We start from the raw sequence: 20,224 nt of genomic DNA on the forward strand, positions 1-20,224 counted from the left end.
CATTTCCAAGCACACCTGCACAGCTACATACCATGTTTCTGACTGAAAGTGTTTTGAGACAGACACCAAAAGTAAAAGGTTCTCTTTCATTTAATGAATGGTGCTAATTTTTGAAACTGTTTGAAAGATTGATTGCAATCCACATTTAAAACAGCTAAAGTTGACTCTTCCATTTTCGAATTACTATAGTTAAAGTTTGTTATAAAAGTGGCTTTTCTACAATTGCAGCAACATAAGTGTTCACAGGAACTTCATCTTTTTGAAGCTGTAGAAGTTCAGACTGATTCTGATAGACTGTAATTAATGTGAAAAACCCCACAGTGACCTCTGCTTGGGAGCACATTGGAGCACATATTGAATCACAGTGCACTTAACATTAAGATAATCATGATATCTTCTACAAATCATTAGAAATTTTATTTCACTGAAATGAAATTTGATTCTCATTATTTTCTCATATAGTCAATTACTTTATTTACATTTTTGCAACCAAAAGAATTAAAGTCTGTCATTCTGTCAAGAGACTAATTTCATACCAAAATACATTCAAACTAGTATTTTGGGGTAAAACGCACTACCTTGTGGTTTTTTATGTTGCAAATTGGTGCTTACAAAAATTGAAAATTGACAAAAAATCAATTTTTAACTGAAACATGTCTTGGGAGAGAAATAATGAAGTAAATTTTTTTCCCCTTAAACAGCAGTATTTGCAGTTTGTCGATAACTTACAACCAACAGCCTTAAAGCTTCTTCATTGCATATCATGGTAAAGAAGCACATACACTGTGGAGCTATTTAAGAGACATAACTCCACAAATGCAAAAATAAGTAGTTAATGATAAAATGTGACCCCATCTTCCAAAGATTGTAACAGGCAAGAAAAGATTAGAGGTTTTAACCCATGATTTAGTTAAGGTTATTTTTATTCTGTTCCAAACAGTCTGTTTTATCAGAGCATAAAAGAACACCAAATCCTTGGAAACACTTCGAGATCTCTATTATTTCGCACTTGGAGCAAGACACAAACCAAAAATCTTAGTGATTTAAGCCTTTGAAATGGAAGATTTCCCAGAAAATAAAGATGTGTTTTCACAGTGATTGAGGCCAAAGAAAAACAAACCATCCCAAAACACAAGAAAGATATCTTTCAGCAACCAGAGGATCTCAACAAGCCATCAATTCAAATATCTGATTCAGGGTTACCTACCTACTGGATAGTTAGGTAACAGAAGAAGTTAAATGCACTCAAGTGCTTAGTTGTTCTTGACTAGATTGATATTGCTGGAAATTCTGGTCAAAAAATCCTAAAAATTAGGAGTGTTCTTGCACCTCAGTTTGCTTCAGTTCTAACACTGTTAGAGCGGTTTGTAGGTGATAAAGGGAAAATGTGTCAGTTTGGAAATAAAAGAACAGCACATTTCTCCAGTAACAGACTCACACCTGTAGTCCAGGTTGTCTCAAACTGCATTAGCAACATGTCTGTCTAATAAAGGGTGTCTTCTGAAATTTGTTCAGTGATGCCTTACTGAAAGATAACACTGATCCTTGGCTCTGCTAAGTATGCAACTTGCCAGAAGAATTGACAGCAACTGGAGTCATGGGGCTGAGTTGACTGGGTATTGGTTGTTTGCCACAGCATTTGATTTTAGCATTATGATTGGTGGGTTTTTTTCTTCTCTCTCCACCAAGATGGCATTTTGTTTAATTTTCTGCTTTTATAAAATAGGAACTGATTTAATGAGAGAACAGGTTGTAGTTCAGGAGGGAGGGTTGCCAAAAGTGTCATTATTTCACAACCTTTTTCACAAATACGCTGGATAACAAAAGCTGTAAGTTGGCAGCTGCAAGTCAGTCAGGTATATTCTGCCAACAGGTGACAAAACTGGGAATTGTACTGCCAAGAGAAGAGCATTTGAATGTCTAACACCTGCCACTTTCAAGATCATGGTCTTTGTGCGTCCCTTCCAGCCCAGGACACTCTGTGATTCCTGGGTGGCTCAATCAAACACTGCTACAGCAAGGTGCACACCAAGAAGCAGAACATCAAAGGCTGCCAGACCTCAGTTTCTGTTGGCTGCACATGGACTCAGCCATAAATTCCATGCTATTAAAACAACCATTTGGTATCTAAAGTTAGATAAAAATATTTTCTGGCACCATCTATGGCCAAGCAGGAGACACCTATGGAACTGTATGGACGCATCGCTTCACAACTGTCTTGTTAAGGAAGACAAAGAGAAGGTTACACCAGAGCAGGTGAGCACCTCTGGAAAAAGCTGTTTGTGTAGCTCCAATTTACAAATAATTGATGAATAGAATCTTTTCATATGTGGGAAATTCAAGTTTACCTTTAAGACCTGTGTCCTGAAGGAAGACTCAAACTAAGCTTTTTCCTGAGAAGGAATTACCTCTAAGACTTTAGTATTAGATGCTAGAAATATCTAATACATATGAAGGTACATGTATACATACAAAATGTTTTGAAAAATCTATATTAATAATTTGATAAACCTATGCTCCTTTTTACTTAGTCTTTTCACTGATGTCACTTTAAGAAACAAAAGAAGAAACAGCAACAAGATATGAGAGAAAAACCGCAAAGTGGTCATCATGAAGAACCTACTCCTGCAGACAAAGCCCAATATGCAAGTTCTGATGTGCACTATGACATGGAAATTTGAAGCTTTCAAGGTAAAGACATACATAACAATTATAAAATAAGTGTTGACAGAAACATATAATTATTACATCCCACATTTAACCTTTGTATACTTGAAAATCTAAGAGTTATACTTCAGTGCAAAAGATGAAATTAAATTATTTCCTCCTTCATTCCAAATAGCACCCGAACAAAATTCCTCCCTTTTGCAAGACATCAGAAGTTTATTATCTAATGCTGAACATCTCACTTCAATAGAGATGTTCAGCATTAGATAATAAACTTATTATCTAATGCTGACAGACCATATCTGTCTCTTCACAGTCATTACTGAAATTCTAACATGGTTAAAATTGTTACAAAGAATTATTCTTATGAGCATCACAGTACTTGGAGAAACATGACAAAATCTTACCGCTACATTTCCATTGCACCCTTGGAACTGGCAAACACCTCCTATTCTGTTGGGAATTAGCACATCATCCCAGCAAGATGGGCCCTACAACATAAAACCAAAGCATACGAGGATTATAATTTGGTTCATAAATAAACATATAAAACTTGGGTTTGTTGCTGCTTTTCCTACTCTTGTTTCTTTTGTGTTTTAGCTAGACAGTTTTGTTATGATTATACTGAGATCATTCAGGTTATATACAGTAAAGCCCAGTCACAAACAGGACATATGGTCCCTCCACCCTAAGGTCAGTGCTGTGGACAGGCATCATTAGTAGGTTACATTTTCTCAGTTAAAGACAGGAACTGAGTTAACCATAATTAAAAAGCTACAAAGACTCATTCTCTGGTTCAACACTGTTTACACATGGGCCTGCAGTTGACTAAGTGGAAAAAGGAAGAAAGATAACAGCTGGAAGCAGAATAGACAATTAGAAAAACTGTAACTAGATTTCTTGTCTGTAGATAAAGCCTTTACTTAACTGTAATACAACATAATGAAAATAGTAATAGAGAATTGTAATTAGATAAACATTAACTTCAATATTTATCAGTCGTTATTAAAGAAACTTAAAAATCCCCAACCCCTCACAACAAAACAATATAAAACCCAGAAAAAAACAGACAGAAAATCCTTATCAAACTTTACAGTGACGTTTTGAATATGTACAGTTCATTTATGAGTATATTACCAAGCAGAAAAAAAAAAAAGGATTGCAAATCATCAATATTTCACAATGGCAAAATAATGTCATTAACAGGATGATCTATCAAAGAAGAAAATTTATATATATATATATATATATATATATAGATATAGATATAGATATACACACATACCATATATAGGAACATTTATAAAAACATTTTGCATCACAAAAGATTGACACTTGTATGCTTTCTCTTTTTATAATTATTTCACACCAATTAATATTTAATTTACAGACAGCAAAATTAATCTGAGCAATAGATTTGAAGTTTACAGGTATCCACATACATAGTAGAAACAAACAACTGAAGTATAAAAAAATGAAAACACTTGATACTTGGATTACTCAGTGTTTGGGATAGAATCAGTGCCCAGAAAATAGCAGAAAATCTTTAACCAGAGGAGAAATTATGGCAGTCAAAACATTGGTCACATTAGTGAAATTAGTGCCTACTTCAAACACCATGAATTACAAAGTAATCCAGCATCACATCTACATCCAATTCCTTCTAGTTCTTTATCAGGCACTTCAGCATTGTGTGGGCACAGCTGAAATGATTTTAGAATTCTCTTAGTAGTGTGAACTTAGTTATAAAATGTTGATCCAGCCTATCTAGAAAGCTGAGTAAAACAACTTGGTCTTCACTGAGCTCCACTCTCTACGTCATCTAGCTGAAGTGCTGGCACATGTAAATTGAATTGCAGTCATTCACAGGGATGGCAAATCATAGTTTTGGGTCCTTGGGTGAACACAGTTGGAGTGGAGTTAGTATAAAGTAATAACACTTGATATTAGAGCTGGGGGGAGGGAAAAGAGAGAGGGGGCACGACATTAAATTAATGATTTAAAACATCTGAAAAATAAAGTTTACCACCAATTAATTATTCCAGTGAATTTTCACCTCTCATGAAGTTTTAGCATTCCAGAAAATTTACAGGAAGAACAGTAAGGCCACCTTGAGATGCTGCACAAAGAACTAACTTTTAATTGCTTTCAACTCAGTAGTTAAAAATTTTATTTGATGCCCCCCATTTATTTATTTTTCCCCAAGCCACATAATATTGAACAGATCTCTAGCATTCCTTCCACAGCAGTTTACTTTTCAGACAAGAAAGTAATCTACCTTCCCATCCCTCATATAGGTGCTGTTCCTTATCTTTTACTTTTTATCTTTTAGTAGCTCTTCCAACTCGATCATTTTGGAATATAAGGAACATCATACAATACAAATGACTTATATGATCAGTGAATAGGAAGATGATATCTACAAACTTGTTCAAGTCCTCCTAAATACTTATTAAAATGTAATTTACTTTGCTGATGGTTACTACCAAGGCAGTATTTTGGTGGAGCTATCTATCAGAGCTCCTGGACTACACTGCTACATATAATATATGTCAAAATCTGGGGTTTTTCCCCAGTGCACACCCCTTAATAATGACATATGTTAGATTTCAACTGCCATTTCAAAGCAGTTGTAATGTGCATCCCAAGGTCCACAGAGAGGCTTCCAGCAGGTCCTTTCTAGGTTCTCCCATACTGAACCCATCTGCTTGCTTTCAAGGATGGACCAGCTATATGCCTCAATCTCCAAATCTGGAGCAATCACCTAATAGACCTTCTGCTCCTGTTGCAGTTTAAATGGACTCAGCAACACTTTTTCCTGCTGTTTGCAGGTAAGATACTTCAGCAGTTTTGTCCACCAAATTGTATTTTTATATTTAAAGTGCTGGAATTTTTTTTTTTTTTTTTTTTTTTTTTTTTTTTTTTTTTTTTTTTTTTTTTTTGCTTTCTAGTAGTTTAGTTATCAAGTTTAGTTATCAGTGTTAAAGACCTGATCTCCATTAGTAACATTATAAACCAGGTCCCCCTTCTCTTGGCAGTTCTTTGATCAACTTTTCTATAATAACCTGATAGCATCCAGAAGTTTATTCTTGGGATTGTGATTTGACATGATACATAATATACATTAAAGTAATATAAATACCCCATTATGACAGTTTTTCCTACACTTTCAAAATTTTGCTTGCTATCATTATCTGGTCACACAGTTGTTATAGGGAGTCATATTTTTCCTTCCTTTTGAGGCTTAGAATTTTAATTCATGAGGATGACATCTAACTCATTGACTTGATAAAGACAACGAACACTAACAAGTTAATGTTTGATTAACAGCTATACTTCTTCTTTCATAGTCATATTTACTAACACACATTAATTAAAATACTTATTTTTCCAAATTTGAGGAATTCAATAGTTGCCTTTTTTTTTTAGTTTTAGCTAATCCTTACATGATTTCCATTTGGGAAGAGGATACTAAAAAAAAAGGATGAGAAATAAGAAGCAAGTGTGCTGTATAAAACTTGGGATCTAAGAAGGGATGGGGATAGGGGAGAACACTCATTTGAATTAAAAAAACCCCAGAAACATACTTACTCAAACCCCAAGAAAAGTCTTTCTTTTTTTTAAATTTGGTACTGGTAACACAGGACAATGTTTTTTTCCTGTTTCTTCATCCTTGTGTGATTAATAGAAGACTCTCAAAGTTAATGATGCTGCACCAGCATATACACAAAAAATAGTCACACAAAGATACACACCAAGTTAATTTAAATGAGTGTGTAGAAGCAGTTCCACAGGTATGCTATCAGCTCTGGTACTAATTATCTTGATTTTACAAGAAGAAAATATTTCAAACTAAACTTCTTAGAGGAATTGATGCTTTACTTCACTGAAGCTATTTCAGGTGAAAACTTCCAAAATATTCATTAGTTTGCAGGTCTGGGTATATAGTCACAAAAAGGTAAGAAGGTATATTCATTCTCAGGCTAGGAAAAAACCCCAAAACATCCACAGGAGCATTTATAAGGTTGAGGTTCTAGAAAAATGCATTTTTAAAAGAAACTAAAAAGGGATGAATTTATGCAATGTTGACTACCATTAGAAATAACCACTACAAGTAGCACTATATCAAGTCCAAATATGCTTACTATGAGAATATATTTTATTAATTAACAGTCGCAATAATAATAGGAAGTTTGCAGTCACCTTTAAGTTCTTATTTCCAAGGGAAAGCCAATGTACTACATGGCTTGATATGAACTTGTAGTGCTCTCTTTCTCTGCAATCATTTCCTCATGACGTTTTTCAAGCACACAAGACTACTTTGCAGGCAAAGCACTTTGACTATTTGAAATAAAAATGTCATCATTTACTAAAAACATGTTAGAGCATATACACAGGGCACTAGGAGCACAATTCCACGTTATCAGCAACTATCAACTGTTCACACACTGTAGCTAAGAACTTCCTATTTTTCCCTTCATAAAAAATCCCACAATATTCATCACTTCTTTAACTCTTATGATGGACATAAAACCTGTAAAAAAGTCAGGTGCATTTGACTCTTTTGGTAACATTATCCAGACCCAGCTTTAAGTCAACAGCGGTTTCTTTTCTTTCTGTTTTAGCAAAACTTAGATCAAGTTCTTAAGGCACAAGACAGCATTGATTCAGCTGGAATTATAGACTGACAGAATATAATGGGTTTCAGCCAGTTTAGCATTGATGAGTGGAGAGAAAAAAAGTAATAAAACAATAAACTCCAATCAACCAGAGAGCCCCTATTCTACACCTCATTTTCCAAATTAGTAAGAAGAAAAAATCTCCTTTTCCGCATCTGTTCTTGGCATTCTTCATGGCCATATTTTATTATTAATGCTAATCTAACACAGTTTCAAAAGATTTAGTGTGCTTGAAAATTTTAGTTTTCCACCTGCAAAACAAAAATAGAATAAAAGACATTTGTCCTTGAAAAACACAGTGCATTCAAAATGTTAATGTTTCTGTAGCGACAGTACTACTAAATGTCATTGCTATAATTGCGTCAAAACACAATTAGGAATTCTGGCAAGATAAACACTTTGAAATGCAATTTCTGTACCCCTCTTTCTTGAGTCTAAGAAAAGCTTGTCAACCTGCAGGCCAGCCAATCACTTGTGGTGTTATAACACTGCACGCTCTAGTGTTTGTAATTATTAGTTCGCATTAATCAGGAACATACTGTGAGAGGAACAAAGCCGCCTGATTGCGAGATTAAAGCAACTGCCCCTCTTGTACCCAGCCAAATGGCTCCCAGAGAAAGCTCTGCATTAAAATAAACACATCAGAGAAGGCTTTTCCGGTCTATAAGTGGGAAAATGACAGAATAAAGAAAGAAATAGAAAGAACACCACTAAATAGAAAAAGTCATATCAAATGTACTTGAGTATTTCCCAAATAAGCAGGTATGGAAATTTCTCTGCCTTTAGCATATGGCAACTGTTCCTTTCCTTTTTGAGGGCGAAGACAGGAAAAAAAGTTGGTGAATGATATATTAAGCTTGAAGTGAAACTCCTTTGCAGCATATGAAGAACAGGGAGGACTGAGATGTCTTTTCAATGTATGAGGGAAATACTGGAAGTCTGTGTACATTCCAGTAGTATATTGCACTGATGCCCAGTACAGAGGGCAGTACAGTACATTCTAATCCTCTCTATCCTGTAGCCAAGATCCAGTTTTGTATTATAGAACAAAAACTAAATTTTCATCAGAAACATCTCAAAAAAATTAAAAAAAACTTTAAAAAAATCCCCCAAACCAGAAATACCATCTAGAGATCTTGGATTATTCAAAACGTGGTTGCTGATGGAACTGTTGACCTGTGAAGTCAGGGAAAGGTCAGAAGCAGAGGTCAGCAATAGAAACCAGTTATTCATCAAACACTCTGAATCACTTAAAAGGCTGGAAACTATCCATGTATTCAGTACTTTGTATTTTCCCCACTCTACATTCCCCTCTAGTGAACAATATGCAGCAGAATATAATTAAAATACATATTTGTACCTTCTACTATCTACATAAGAAACATAAATCATTAAAATGTTGAGCAAATGACTCAACCAAGAAAAAACTATTAATGCAGAAGCATTTTTAAAGCCATGTAAGAAATAATTTCAGGCCTTCAGAGACTTTAAAAATCAGCATTCGAAACACAGGAAAAGTGTTAAATCTGATGCAAATCATGCAAACATTCAGGCTCCTCTGCAAAATTATGGCTACTGACTTGTCTCTGTGAGAGTATCTGAAGAGCTAGACATTGTATAGGGAACCTCAGCATGATTTCAAGATCTTGAGACAGTAAGACAGAAAAAACCTCCCAAAATACAAGGCTTACTAAATAAAATTTATTTCCTTTTTGCCCCTCTAACAGCAGTACACACACCAAGCTAACACAATTCACTGCTTCCAACGCCAGTACAAGCGGGCAACTCTGCCTTCCAGACACAGCAGGAACCAAGATATATCCTAATGGTAAGCATGCATTTCTGCTATGAGAAAAGATTTAAAGAATTAGAGTTTTTTCCAGCCTGGAGAAGAGAAGACTTGTGGGTGATTTAAATACAGCCTTTCACCACCTTAAGGGAACTTACAGGATGGGGACTTTTTACAAGAGCATGTAGTGACAGGACAAGGGGGAGTGGCTTCAAGCTAAAAGACGGTAGGTTTAGATTCAGCATGAGAAAATAATTCCCTACTAGAAGGGTAGTGAGGCACTGGAACAGGTTGTCTATAGAGATTGTGGATGCCCCTTCTCTGGAAATGTTCAGGGCCAGGTTGGAAGGGGTACTGAGGGGCACTGGTTTAGTGCAAGGTGTCCTAGCCCATGGCAGAGGGTCAAGTGATCTTTAAGGTCCCTTCCAACCAAACTTACTCTATGATTTCTACTAAATGCTTAAATATTATACAGATATTATTTTTCCCTAAGTAAAACTATGAACCACAGCATCCAATCTAGCACAAAATGCATTTCTACAAATTCCCCAAGCCCAGTCTACCAGCATCCGTCATGAGAAAGAGAAGATAAAAATAGTTTATAAACGAGGTTACTATTGAACTAGCCAGGAAACTCTTGATGGACTTTTACAGATGTTCTGCTTAAAACACTTGAAAATTTGTTATGGTAGATAATCTATTGAATGGAAAAACTGTCAGATTGGCAACTTTGAGGACCAAAATCATCTGCTTAACACAAAGGCAGAGGTAATTAAAGTTTACCTACAATTTATGCAGATCTACAAAGACCATTACCAGCAGGGAGAGATAAATTTTTGCTCCAAAGTTATGTATTTTTTTAATATTTCTGACAAGACTGATACAAACTGACTAACACATGGGGACATGTTATTGCAGGTACAGCTAACCAATTTACTGTGGACTGACTTTGACAAGGAATCTCTCATACAGCAGGGAGCAAAGTATAGAAAAATACTATTAAATGAGTCTTGGGATTGGTTTTAAAGAGGTTTGTGATATAGGACTGGGAGGACTGGAGTTAACTGCTCAGCCTAAAAAGCATATTAAAGAATCCATCAGAAGGAATGTTATTATTATTATTGACTTTGGTTATTAGACCAAATCAATAAAGCACATGGAGCACATTTTTTTATATGAGAAACACTACTGAAGAGAAGTCAATCAAACGCTTTAAGTCTTTGTGGGGACTGAACCTACTGGTTTGATTTATAGTAGGATCTTAGAGATGAAATTTTCCTTTAAGAGTGACCAGCTTAATTATTAAATTGACAGTTCAATGTCAATAGTTATAACTCTTCCAAAATTAAGTAGCAGACAATTAGCTGAACTGCTCACAGGCATGTAATTATGAACATCTCCTTCATGGTAGTTATTTCAAATGAAACATGAGAGGATCACATCTGTAACTAAAAATGCAGGTAAGTATAGTAAAAATAATCATGTTGTTTTATTGATCATTGCTTTTTCTTTCTTAAAACAGGTTTCTTTCCTAACACAGGTTTCTTCTTTCTGTTAAAACTTAACAAAAAAAGAAGAAAAGAAAACACATGAATGAGATGCTTTTAATAAGTTCTGGTCTTTTCTTTCATAGTATCCATAGTACAATGATTTACAAGAGTCATCCTGCTGGACCTCAAAGAAATAATGAAGGTTCATAAAAGACACCCGAGATAAAGGGCTACAGATTCATCTCTTCATTGACAATATTTTATAGCATGCATTGTGTTGCCAGCACAAACACTTTCTTATATAAGCAAAATAAAATTATTCAAAGTGTGCCTTTGATTAGTCCTTCCCAGCAAAAAGGGAAAAAAAAGAGAATAAAGATAGCACAAATACAACAGCAGCTGAAAAATTGAACAATACAGTCCTGCTGCTGCTCTAAACTTTAGTTGTGAATGAGAGAAATAGAGTCGTAAGAAAGAGTGGATGTAAAACCTCCTAAACCAAACAACCAAACTTCATTCAAATAATCTGTCAGACTAATGATTTATAATCTATAAATGCTTTCTATCTAGATGGCATTAAATACTTTTTCAAGGCTGAAAGAAAAGAGAACCAGAGAAAACACCTGTATTCTCTAAACATGCCATGTACTTGCCGTGTCCATTGAAGTAACATTAAAAAAATAAACAAAATTCCACAGTTACAATCCGAGTGTTAACACCAGCAGATCTCACTGAGGTCAGTGTAACCAGGAAGAGGCTAAAGCCCTCTGCCTTCAGTTGTTGTTTCTGCTGTGGTGACTTTTCTGGGATTCTTCCACAGGGGAGCAGGCAGAGCTAATGGACAGGGGAAATCAAAATTTCTAAGACTCATCCCTGTTTTTTCTCCAGCAGGGAAGTTCTTACAGTTATTTGAGCCACAACTGTCAACACACAAAAAAATAGTGCATTTTGAGGACTTTTGGCTGGGATCAGAAAGTGCAAAGGCTGGGTTTTTTGTCTACCTAAAACACTCCTGTTCTCATGCTTTCCCCTTCTAAGTCAGAGTTACAAGCTGTAAAAGCTGACAGAACTTGGATTAAATTTACTGTGTGCCTCAGCTTTTCCTGAAGTGGCACCTGCCTGCAGCAGATGGATTTTGTTCTGCCGGACAGTCTGGGCAGAGAAGAGCAGCCCAGCACCAGTGGGTGCTCCATGCAGGGTGACAGGAGGATGCTGGGGCCTGACCAGAGCCCTTGGGTTGCCGACAGACTTAACACAATTTTGTAAAAGAAGGGATTAGCATAAGGATAGATTATCGATTACCTACAATTCAGAGAGCTCCAGAGGAGCTGCAGAGGAGTGTCAGCCTCTCAGAGGTGGAACACTTTCAGGATCAGGCAGGAAACCCTCAGGTCTTGCAGCTCTCCAGAAATGGGTGGTAGCATTAACATTCAGTAAAAATATTTTAAATTCAGTATGAAACCATGCAGCTGATTCTGGACAACAACTATAATCACATGTCAAATAGGAAACCATTTAATCTAACAGCTTGGAGCTACTGAAACATTTAAGCAACTCCATACATTTTAGGCAGAAAAGATTATGCCAGTCCTGCAATTGGGATACTTCACAAGCTACATATGCATGGGAAATATATGGACTAAATGAAGTAGTACACAAAAGTAAAAAATCTAATCTAAGCCAATATATAAGTCAAGATCTGCAGTTAACATATTGCTAATAATGCCAACTAGACACCGTGTAATTAAACTAACATGAGTTGAAGTTAAACAAAGGCAATAAACCAAAGACGCAAAATAAAAATCTAAGACTCATGAATATTCCACAGTAATAATTTAATGCAGATGTAATAATTGCATGTCAGATCATTACATTTTAAATATATTTTTTAACTAGGATGAAAAAGCTAAAATTCTTTTGGCAGAGAGACAAAGCTAGAGCATTTCCACTGTAGGCAATATTCAGAGAAGCCCTCAGCCCATCGATTCACATCTGCAAGGCACCATTAGACAACATGTCCAGAGACAACCATCCATTCAGCTACCTGGGCATGGCAAATCCACATGGAATGGATACTGCCTTTAGCTATATGTTCCCGCCATTCCCTTTCCTTGTCTGAGCTGTCATCTACTGCTTCCTTATTTCTGCTCTTTTTACTTTGTCCAAAGGATCTCTCTCCCATTCCTGTGGCAAGACACACATCCACCCCCAAGGATACTACATATATCTTAAAAACACCCAACTGATCAACCACAAAACCAAAAAAAGCCCAAAATGCCAAAGAAACAAAACAGCTCCCCACCCTCACCCCAGAATCCATTCTACATTTTTACCAAGAATAAATTTCTCAACTAATCACTAAAGCTAAAGGGCCTCTAGGAAGAAACTTGCTTCATAAGGTGTTCAAATAGTTTTTTCACTTACTGCAGTTATATAAAACTGTAAAATCAAGATTACACACTACAGTATCTGAGGAAAATAGATTGCTATATCATCCATTTTTGATTTTACACATAATCAGAAACCCTGAAAGACAAAACCACATCCATTTCAGCTAGAATATTTCAATCTTCCAAAAGGAAAGGCTATAGGATATCAAATGCTCTTATTTTTCTAAAAAGGAGAACTAAACAAAAATATTGTCTTTGATTTTTTTTTTCCAAATTCTACAATTACTGTAAACTTTACATACACATCAACGTATTCACAAACAAAAATATCTTTATTTTAATTATTAAGAAATTGACAATCCTGTATCAAGTGCATTGTTCAGATTCATTTGAGAAGTACTTAAGATTATGTTGATTATGTTGCATGCATGGTGGTTTTAGAGTTTGTTTTTTTTCCCCTAAAACATGATCCTGCTACCACACATAAAAGATGATTCTTTAAGTATTTTACACGAGAACGTAACTAGATGTAAAGAATTAAGATGGTACCAGGCAGTTCAGGATCCTGCCTTTGCCATCGAGGTACTGCACATAGTGGAAGGAGTTGATCCAAACCCCTCACTGAATCATGGCATTGTTTAGGTTGCAAGGGCCCTTTTAAGCCCATCTACTCCAACCTCCCTGCAATAAACAGCGACAACATCAACTAGATCAGGTTGCTCAGAGCCCCATCCGATCTGACCTTGAATGTTTCCAGGGATGGGGCATCCACCACCTCTCTGGCAGCCTGTTCCAGTGTCTCACCCTCACATTGTGGGAAACATCTTTCTTATTTCCAATTTAAATATGCCATCTCCTCCAGGTAACACCATTACCCTTTCCCAGTCACAACAGGTCCTACTAGAAAGTCTGTCCTCATCCTACTTCTAAGCCCTCTTTAAGACTGAAAGGCCACAACCCTGTCGCCCTGGAGCTCTCTCATCTTCAGGCTGAAAAACCTCAACTCTCAGCCTGTCTTTCAAGAAGAGGTGCTCCAGCACTTACACCATTTTTGTGGCATAACCTGTTTTATTAACACAGAGATACATTCCTATAATCCAGTATTAAATTTCCCAATTTTTTCTTCTCCTAAAGCAATGTTTTAAAAACACCTCAGTCATTTTTCCATTTTATCTCTCTCGCCGTGCATGAACCTTGAATTAGCTTGAATTATTCCTGACTTATTTTCTACATATTGGCACAACCAGAAAATAAATTAAGCCCATCTTTATGGTTTTCACAAAAATCAGCGAAAAGGTCAATGAACTCAGGCTAAAGGACATTTGAAATGAACTCTCCCATTTTCTAACAGAAGCTCTTGAGGGCTCTGCATAACAGTAAAGGGTGTCTCAACACCTGAATTTTGTAAGAACTTAGTCTAGTTTGTGCATACAAGGTGATCTCTGCAGATGCCTTGCCCAATAAGCCTTTGAAGGATATTAAGCTGAAGAAATGCCTTATTTCTTTATACCTGCTCTGAATAATTTATATAATTCTAGGAGCTGATTTTCTTAACTAAGAGGAATTTGAGGCATAAGCATTGACTTCTCCTGTGCTCCAGTGTTCTGAAGAGACACACACAAGGCTTAAAGGGCAACACAGTAGGACATCACTGGGATAACTCCACCCCACATCCACCCTGTTCTAGGCTCAGCTGGGCTTTTCGAGGTTTAGCTTTTGATTTCCTTCCACACAAAAGAGTCAGACACACTCTGCTACAAAATTATTACCTCTCTGGCACACAGAGAATGTCAGAACAGATGCTACATCAGAATCCACTTCAGAAGCATTACAAACTATAGAAATAAGTTACTTTAAAAGGTGACTGCTATCAGGATATTTTGAAATGCATAATTCAGGACAGATCAGCTAGAATCTACATAAAACATCATTTAATTTCACAGTGAAGTTCAGATTTCCACTGAATTCTGAACAGCCTGAGTACAAGATTTTAGTTTTGTAGACAGGATATCTGTACTTAATTTACAAAGGTTATGACTTGCATTCAAATTACTGAATCCATTTCAGGCTAAGACCACCTGTTAAAACCAAGTATGCTAATCATTTCAGAAAAGAGTAGGCCCTCAGACATAAAATCAGGGTACTTCTACACTGGAATGACAGTCATTTCAGACTTATTTGCATTTCCACAGACTTAAATACATTTTATTCTGAAGACAGAGCTCCTTTTTATTGCAATCTCATTCAGTATCTCTTTTGTCACATGCAAAGAAAACAAATACATTATTTAAATGTTTGGCATTTTGTAATAACATTTTAACCATCACTGTGGCTGTTTTCCTTGCTTATGGCTCAGTGTGAACCGTGACAACAGATAAAATTGATTAACTAGAATTAAAATTATGATTAATTCACAGTTCAGTGCCTATGGCAGTGGTCTAATCAGTACTTTTTATTTATTTGTCATCATCAGGCTTAGCTATAACAAATTCCGTTATGATAATGAAAAGGATCTAGAACTGGCACTTTAATCAGAACATAGATGTGGAGTACAATACATATTAGTAAACCAGGCAGAACTTCCTCAAATACACACACACTAGCACAACAGCTCTTTATAGCTCTGTTCCACTATTCCAGGTCTCACATATTACTCTGAGACTCAGTCTCTATATGAGGCACAAGCTGTTCATCTTTATTTCAAGTTTTGGTCTGGTCTGAACAGATATTACATCTCCAGAGCTACTAATAGCCCAGAATAGCAACTCTGTAAACAAGAAAATTATAATCTAAGGCAGTGCCTTAGATTATACAAAGATAAAGCAGTGCCTTAGATTTATACAAAGATAAAGCATATGTAAACCCATCACCCTTGTAGAGTGCAGTCTGTACACAAGAAATCCTAGGGGATTATCTCCTTGTTGCAAAAATTGATACCAGATACTACAGAGTGAACAACTCTGATGAAAACCAAAAGGGTCAAATGCATTGAATCTGTTTTGGATAAGAGGGAAATAAAGTAATTCATCATCAACTTTTTTACCTTCATCACTTAAGTTAGGGGGTTTTTTACTTGTCTATACCTAGAATTTATAACAAAAGCTACCAAAAAGGATGCCACTCAAAGTTTGAGTCTTTTGGGAGGGAGGAATAAGGGGAGCAGCAAATTAAAAAAGGATCTAATGTCTCTTTTCATACCTTCCTGGATGAGGCATGCCAGTAAGAGTAATATAAAAAATCAGGAAAATAGTATATAATAAACATAAAAAATCTAATATACATTAATAAGAGTGATATTTTACACGTCAGTGTTATGCTACCCTCCTTTTAATTCATACCAATATTCTTCCATCAATTACATTTGAACAATTTCCAAATTATCAATGGAAGAGCACAAGTTTTCCCTCATAAAATTTCTACAATTTTCAGTGATAAAAATAAATAAAAATGTTTTGACATTAATGTGTATTTAGACAATACACTTAGATCTGAAAAAACCCCCAAACAAACAAATCCAAAACAATTCACATCTTAAAATTTTAAGCAAAAATAAAAACACACACTCATGCTCTCCAGTTTCTGAGCTCTTTCATGCTAAATTCTTTCAAGCTTCCTTAGGCAAAACCATTTTTTCTAAGTAAACTTTATTTTCTAGAGCATTGGTGCTCCCACCACATGGACTATAGCTGGACACATGCATGCTGTCTATTCACAGGCATTTAATTACACTGTGCAAATATCTATGCACTGCACTGGACAAATCCCATCAGGTATAACTCCTTTGAGGTAAAGGGTTGCAAGAGCTGAGAAGAAAATTCTATTACAAACAGGAAAGAGAAGACTGCAAGTTTGTAGTAATCAAATAATTGTATTGGAGAAAGTGTTTGTAGTCCAATATCTAACAGGAATAGTTGGGATTTGAATAAAGAGATTTCTATTCAGAGTTCTCACTTGCCTACTGGGTGCTGTAGGAATGAGACTCTCTCTCTTGGCCCACCATTTTCTAAATCCATAATATACTAATCTTCCTCATATTGGAGTTATTGAGAAATCTTTACTTTTAAATTTAGCATAACTTATAATTTAGCATTAAACTAAAAAAATTATTAATAAGAGCATTGATTTTAAAATGAAAGTTATTACAGCAATGAAACTTTGAAGTAGTCCTACTGGCTCTTGTTATAAAATTATATTTTCCAATGAAATTAGAAGAAGGATTTGTTCTCTAGTCAGATCTTAAAAAAAATTCCTCAATCAGTATTGTTTGGTACTTTAATTTTTAATTTTAGTTCTCTTCAGCAGACTTAGAGATTGTATTTCCTATTACACTAGGGGAAACCGCTTCCTTTTAAGCTCAGAAAAAACAACAATCTCCTCTTTTACAATCATGGTTTGCAATTAACTTCTCATCTTTAATGTAAGAACAGAATTTATCAACTCACGCATTGTCACTTCTGTCTAATTATGCTGCATGATCACAGAAAATACACTGCATTACAAAAAATACGCACATGTTGGTAAGAGTACATGCATCCACCATTTTAAAGCATTTCCTTGGAACGCCTTCTCAAGGTGGGAGGGGAAACAACAGCAGCAACAACAAAAAGAAAAAAATACAACAAAATCCCCAGGCCTTAATAACTCATTTATAGATGTTTTATGTTTTCCATTATAGCAATCTCTATTATCTCGTATTGATATGCACATGTCAGCTATATTCAGCCTTGTCTCATTTGTCATAAAAGCAGTGACCTTTCCAACACTTTCCTAGCTTTCCTTTAAAAAAATACCCACAAACATGCATGTGAGTGTCAGTGAAGTAGAAAATTAGCCTTTTGAAACAGTAAACCATCCTCCCCACCGTATTAAGGAAACTGTAGGCCTGAACAGCAACAACAACAAGGATGCTGAGCTACATCAGGCTGATTGCACTAAAAAAAAGTCCTTGACATTGCGAGCGTTTGCCTTGCGTACAGGTCCCAGAGCCAAACCGCCATCTGGAAGAGATTTGAACTACCATCCAGAGGCATTTCAGGATCTGAACCAAAAGGTTTGCAGCACTACAATCCAGTTAATTCTATTGCTTCTAATTCCAGCTGGACTTAAAGTCTTATCTCTGCACTCCAGGCCTTCAGATACAGCCTATCACAGTAACACCAATTCCCAGAGAATTCAACTCCATGACCCAAGTGAGATTAAATCCCTGCAGATAGCCCAAGTAAATGGCTCATAACTCGCTTCTGTCACTTTCACTAATGCCTTTGTACCGTGAAAGAAACCAGCAAAGGTGTAAATATCTACAAATTATTAACTGCACTTTTTCTCTTGACTCCTATCAGCGATTCCAGTCCTCTGGTTCCTGCTGAGAACATCACAGATATTTACTGGCTGAACTTTCTCTTTAAATACTGCACTAATCAGCTACTGAATATTTGTACTCTATACCTGAGTGTTGCTATTTTTGTTTAAACACACACACAGACATGGAAATATAAATAAATAGAGAAACATCAAGAAGAAGAGATACATCTTTGATGTAAGTTGGATTTAAACTCCCTCAAGTCAGGTAATCCTGCAGCACATCTTGTGTTAAGTAGTTTTACCCAAAAAAAAGCCGATGTAAGCTGAAAGGGAGCATTTCAAGACGTGACATATTTAGTTTCTACTTATGAGGACACATTTATTTTAATGAACTGAAGACACAATTCCCAAATATTCCTTTAGGATAAATAAAATAAAAAGGTAATTATCTTCTTAAAATACTGTCTCTTTATTAGAGACATTCCTGTGCAAAGCAAAACCTGAATAAAAACCTGCAGCACAAACCTGGGTGGTACTCAGAGATAGCTGTTGTAGAACAAAGGTATCAGTTTTGTTTATTTTTTATTTCATGCTCTCCTTTTATTTGTTTTTGTTTTTTGTTTTTTTTTTCCCAAGAGGACTTTGGAGGTGCACAAGAAGAAGGAAATAAGGAAGGGATAATAAACAGAACTGCTTCCCGAAGCAACTTCCAGAATTAGAAAGAAATATGTTCTATTAGGACATTTCTAAAGATTCCAGCAGGAAAAAAAAAAACAAAAACAAAAAACAACAGAAACATTCAAGTGTCTGGATTTTACAATTCCAGGCTTATGAAGTTCTACCTATCCAGAACACTGCAGAGAAATAGGTAAAACAGAGGAAAAAAAAAAATCACCTACCAGCAGCATTGCTGTTTTCTTTCCAGGATAAGAAAGAGACCCTAAAAAGCCTTTGGACACAGTAAATGTCTACCATCAAACATCATCATTGCACAAGACTAAGAAAGCTCTCTCTCAATATTTCTTTCAGCAGTTTCCCTTCAAGACTGAGGCAGAACACAAGCCCAGGAGCACCCCAGAGCAGGTGAGCAGCATTATCACTAACAGGTGTATGGCAGATGCTGCTGAGTCCCAGATCAGAGGGTGGCAGCCAGCTGGGGGCACTGGGCAGGGCTCTTGGGCAAGGAGCCCTTGCTGAGTGCTAAAGCTACAGGACAAAGGCTCGGCCCTGAGTGCTGAGACAGCACCTGGATCCACCTGCAGACCAGGCAGAAGAAGTCATCTTCAGGCTAATGCAGGGAACAAGAGGCAATCAAGAGCTGGGGTCAGAATGTCTGGACTCTGTAAATGCTCATGGCTACACTTAGGTGACATCCTTGCTGGTGGAGAACAGGGAACAAGGGCAATAGACACATTGGTTAGTCACATCTTTATTTTTAATCAGATACTGGGGATGCCAGCATTATTGATGGGAAGATGCACACAAAAACTCTTTTCTGGTAGTAAGTCCAGACAACACTATATCCTCAGCCGTTCTCAGGGTGCTCTCTCCCCTGAGAGAGCAATGTAACTATTGGCAGAAATAGTTACATGAAAATTACTCAGAATTAAAAAAAAAAACCACAAAGGAAACACTTTCTGTTTAACAGTTAAAGCAGCCAAGGAAGACAAAACTGTTAATGGCTCATTTGAGTACCTTTAAGTAGGAAAGGACATTGTGCCTATGCAAACCCAAGGGAGTTAGATCTGAAGGTTTACTCAGCAAAAGGGAAATTACTTGGTATCAGCAAGGCGGGTGATTTGGTTAAAACCAAATAAAACCAACTCATATTAGGTTTTAATGTGAAAATGAGGAGAAATCCTAGCCCGCACAGCTCAGTCAGTTTACCAATTGTAAGACTGTGACCAT

At 36.2% G+C, this 20,224-nt stretch overlaps 1 protein-coding gene across 1 annotated transcript in view; it reads right to left on the reverse strand.

Annotated features, from left to right (window-relative positions):
• The window catches only part of PRKN (parkin RBR E3 ubiquitin protein ligase), a 675,844-nt gene that overhangs the window by 368,419 nt on the left and 287,201 nt on the right, over window positions 1-20,224 (reverse strand). The window contains 1 exon segment of the mRNA XM_059469512.1: window positions 3,075-3,158. Within this exon segment, the coding sequence (XP_059325495.1) occupies window positions 3,075-3,158 (84 nt within the window).

The sequence above is a fragment of the Ammospiza nelsoni genome, chromosome 3 (genome assembly GCF_027579445.1).
Source record: "Ammospiza nelsoni isolate bAmmNel1 chromosome 3, bAmmNel1.pri, whole genome shotgun sequence".
NCBI lineage: Eukaryota > Metazoa > Chordata > Aves > Passeriformes > Passerellidae > Ammospiza > Ammospiza nelsoni.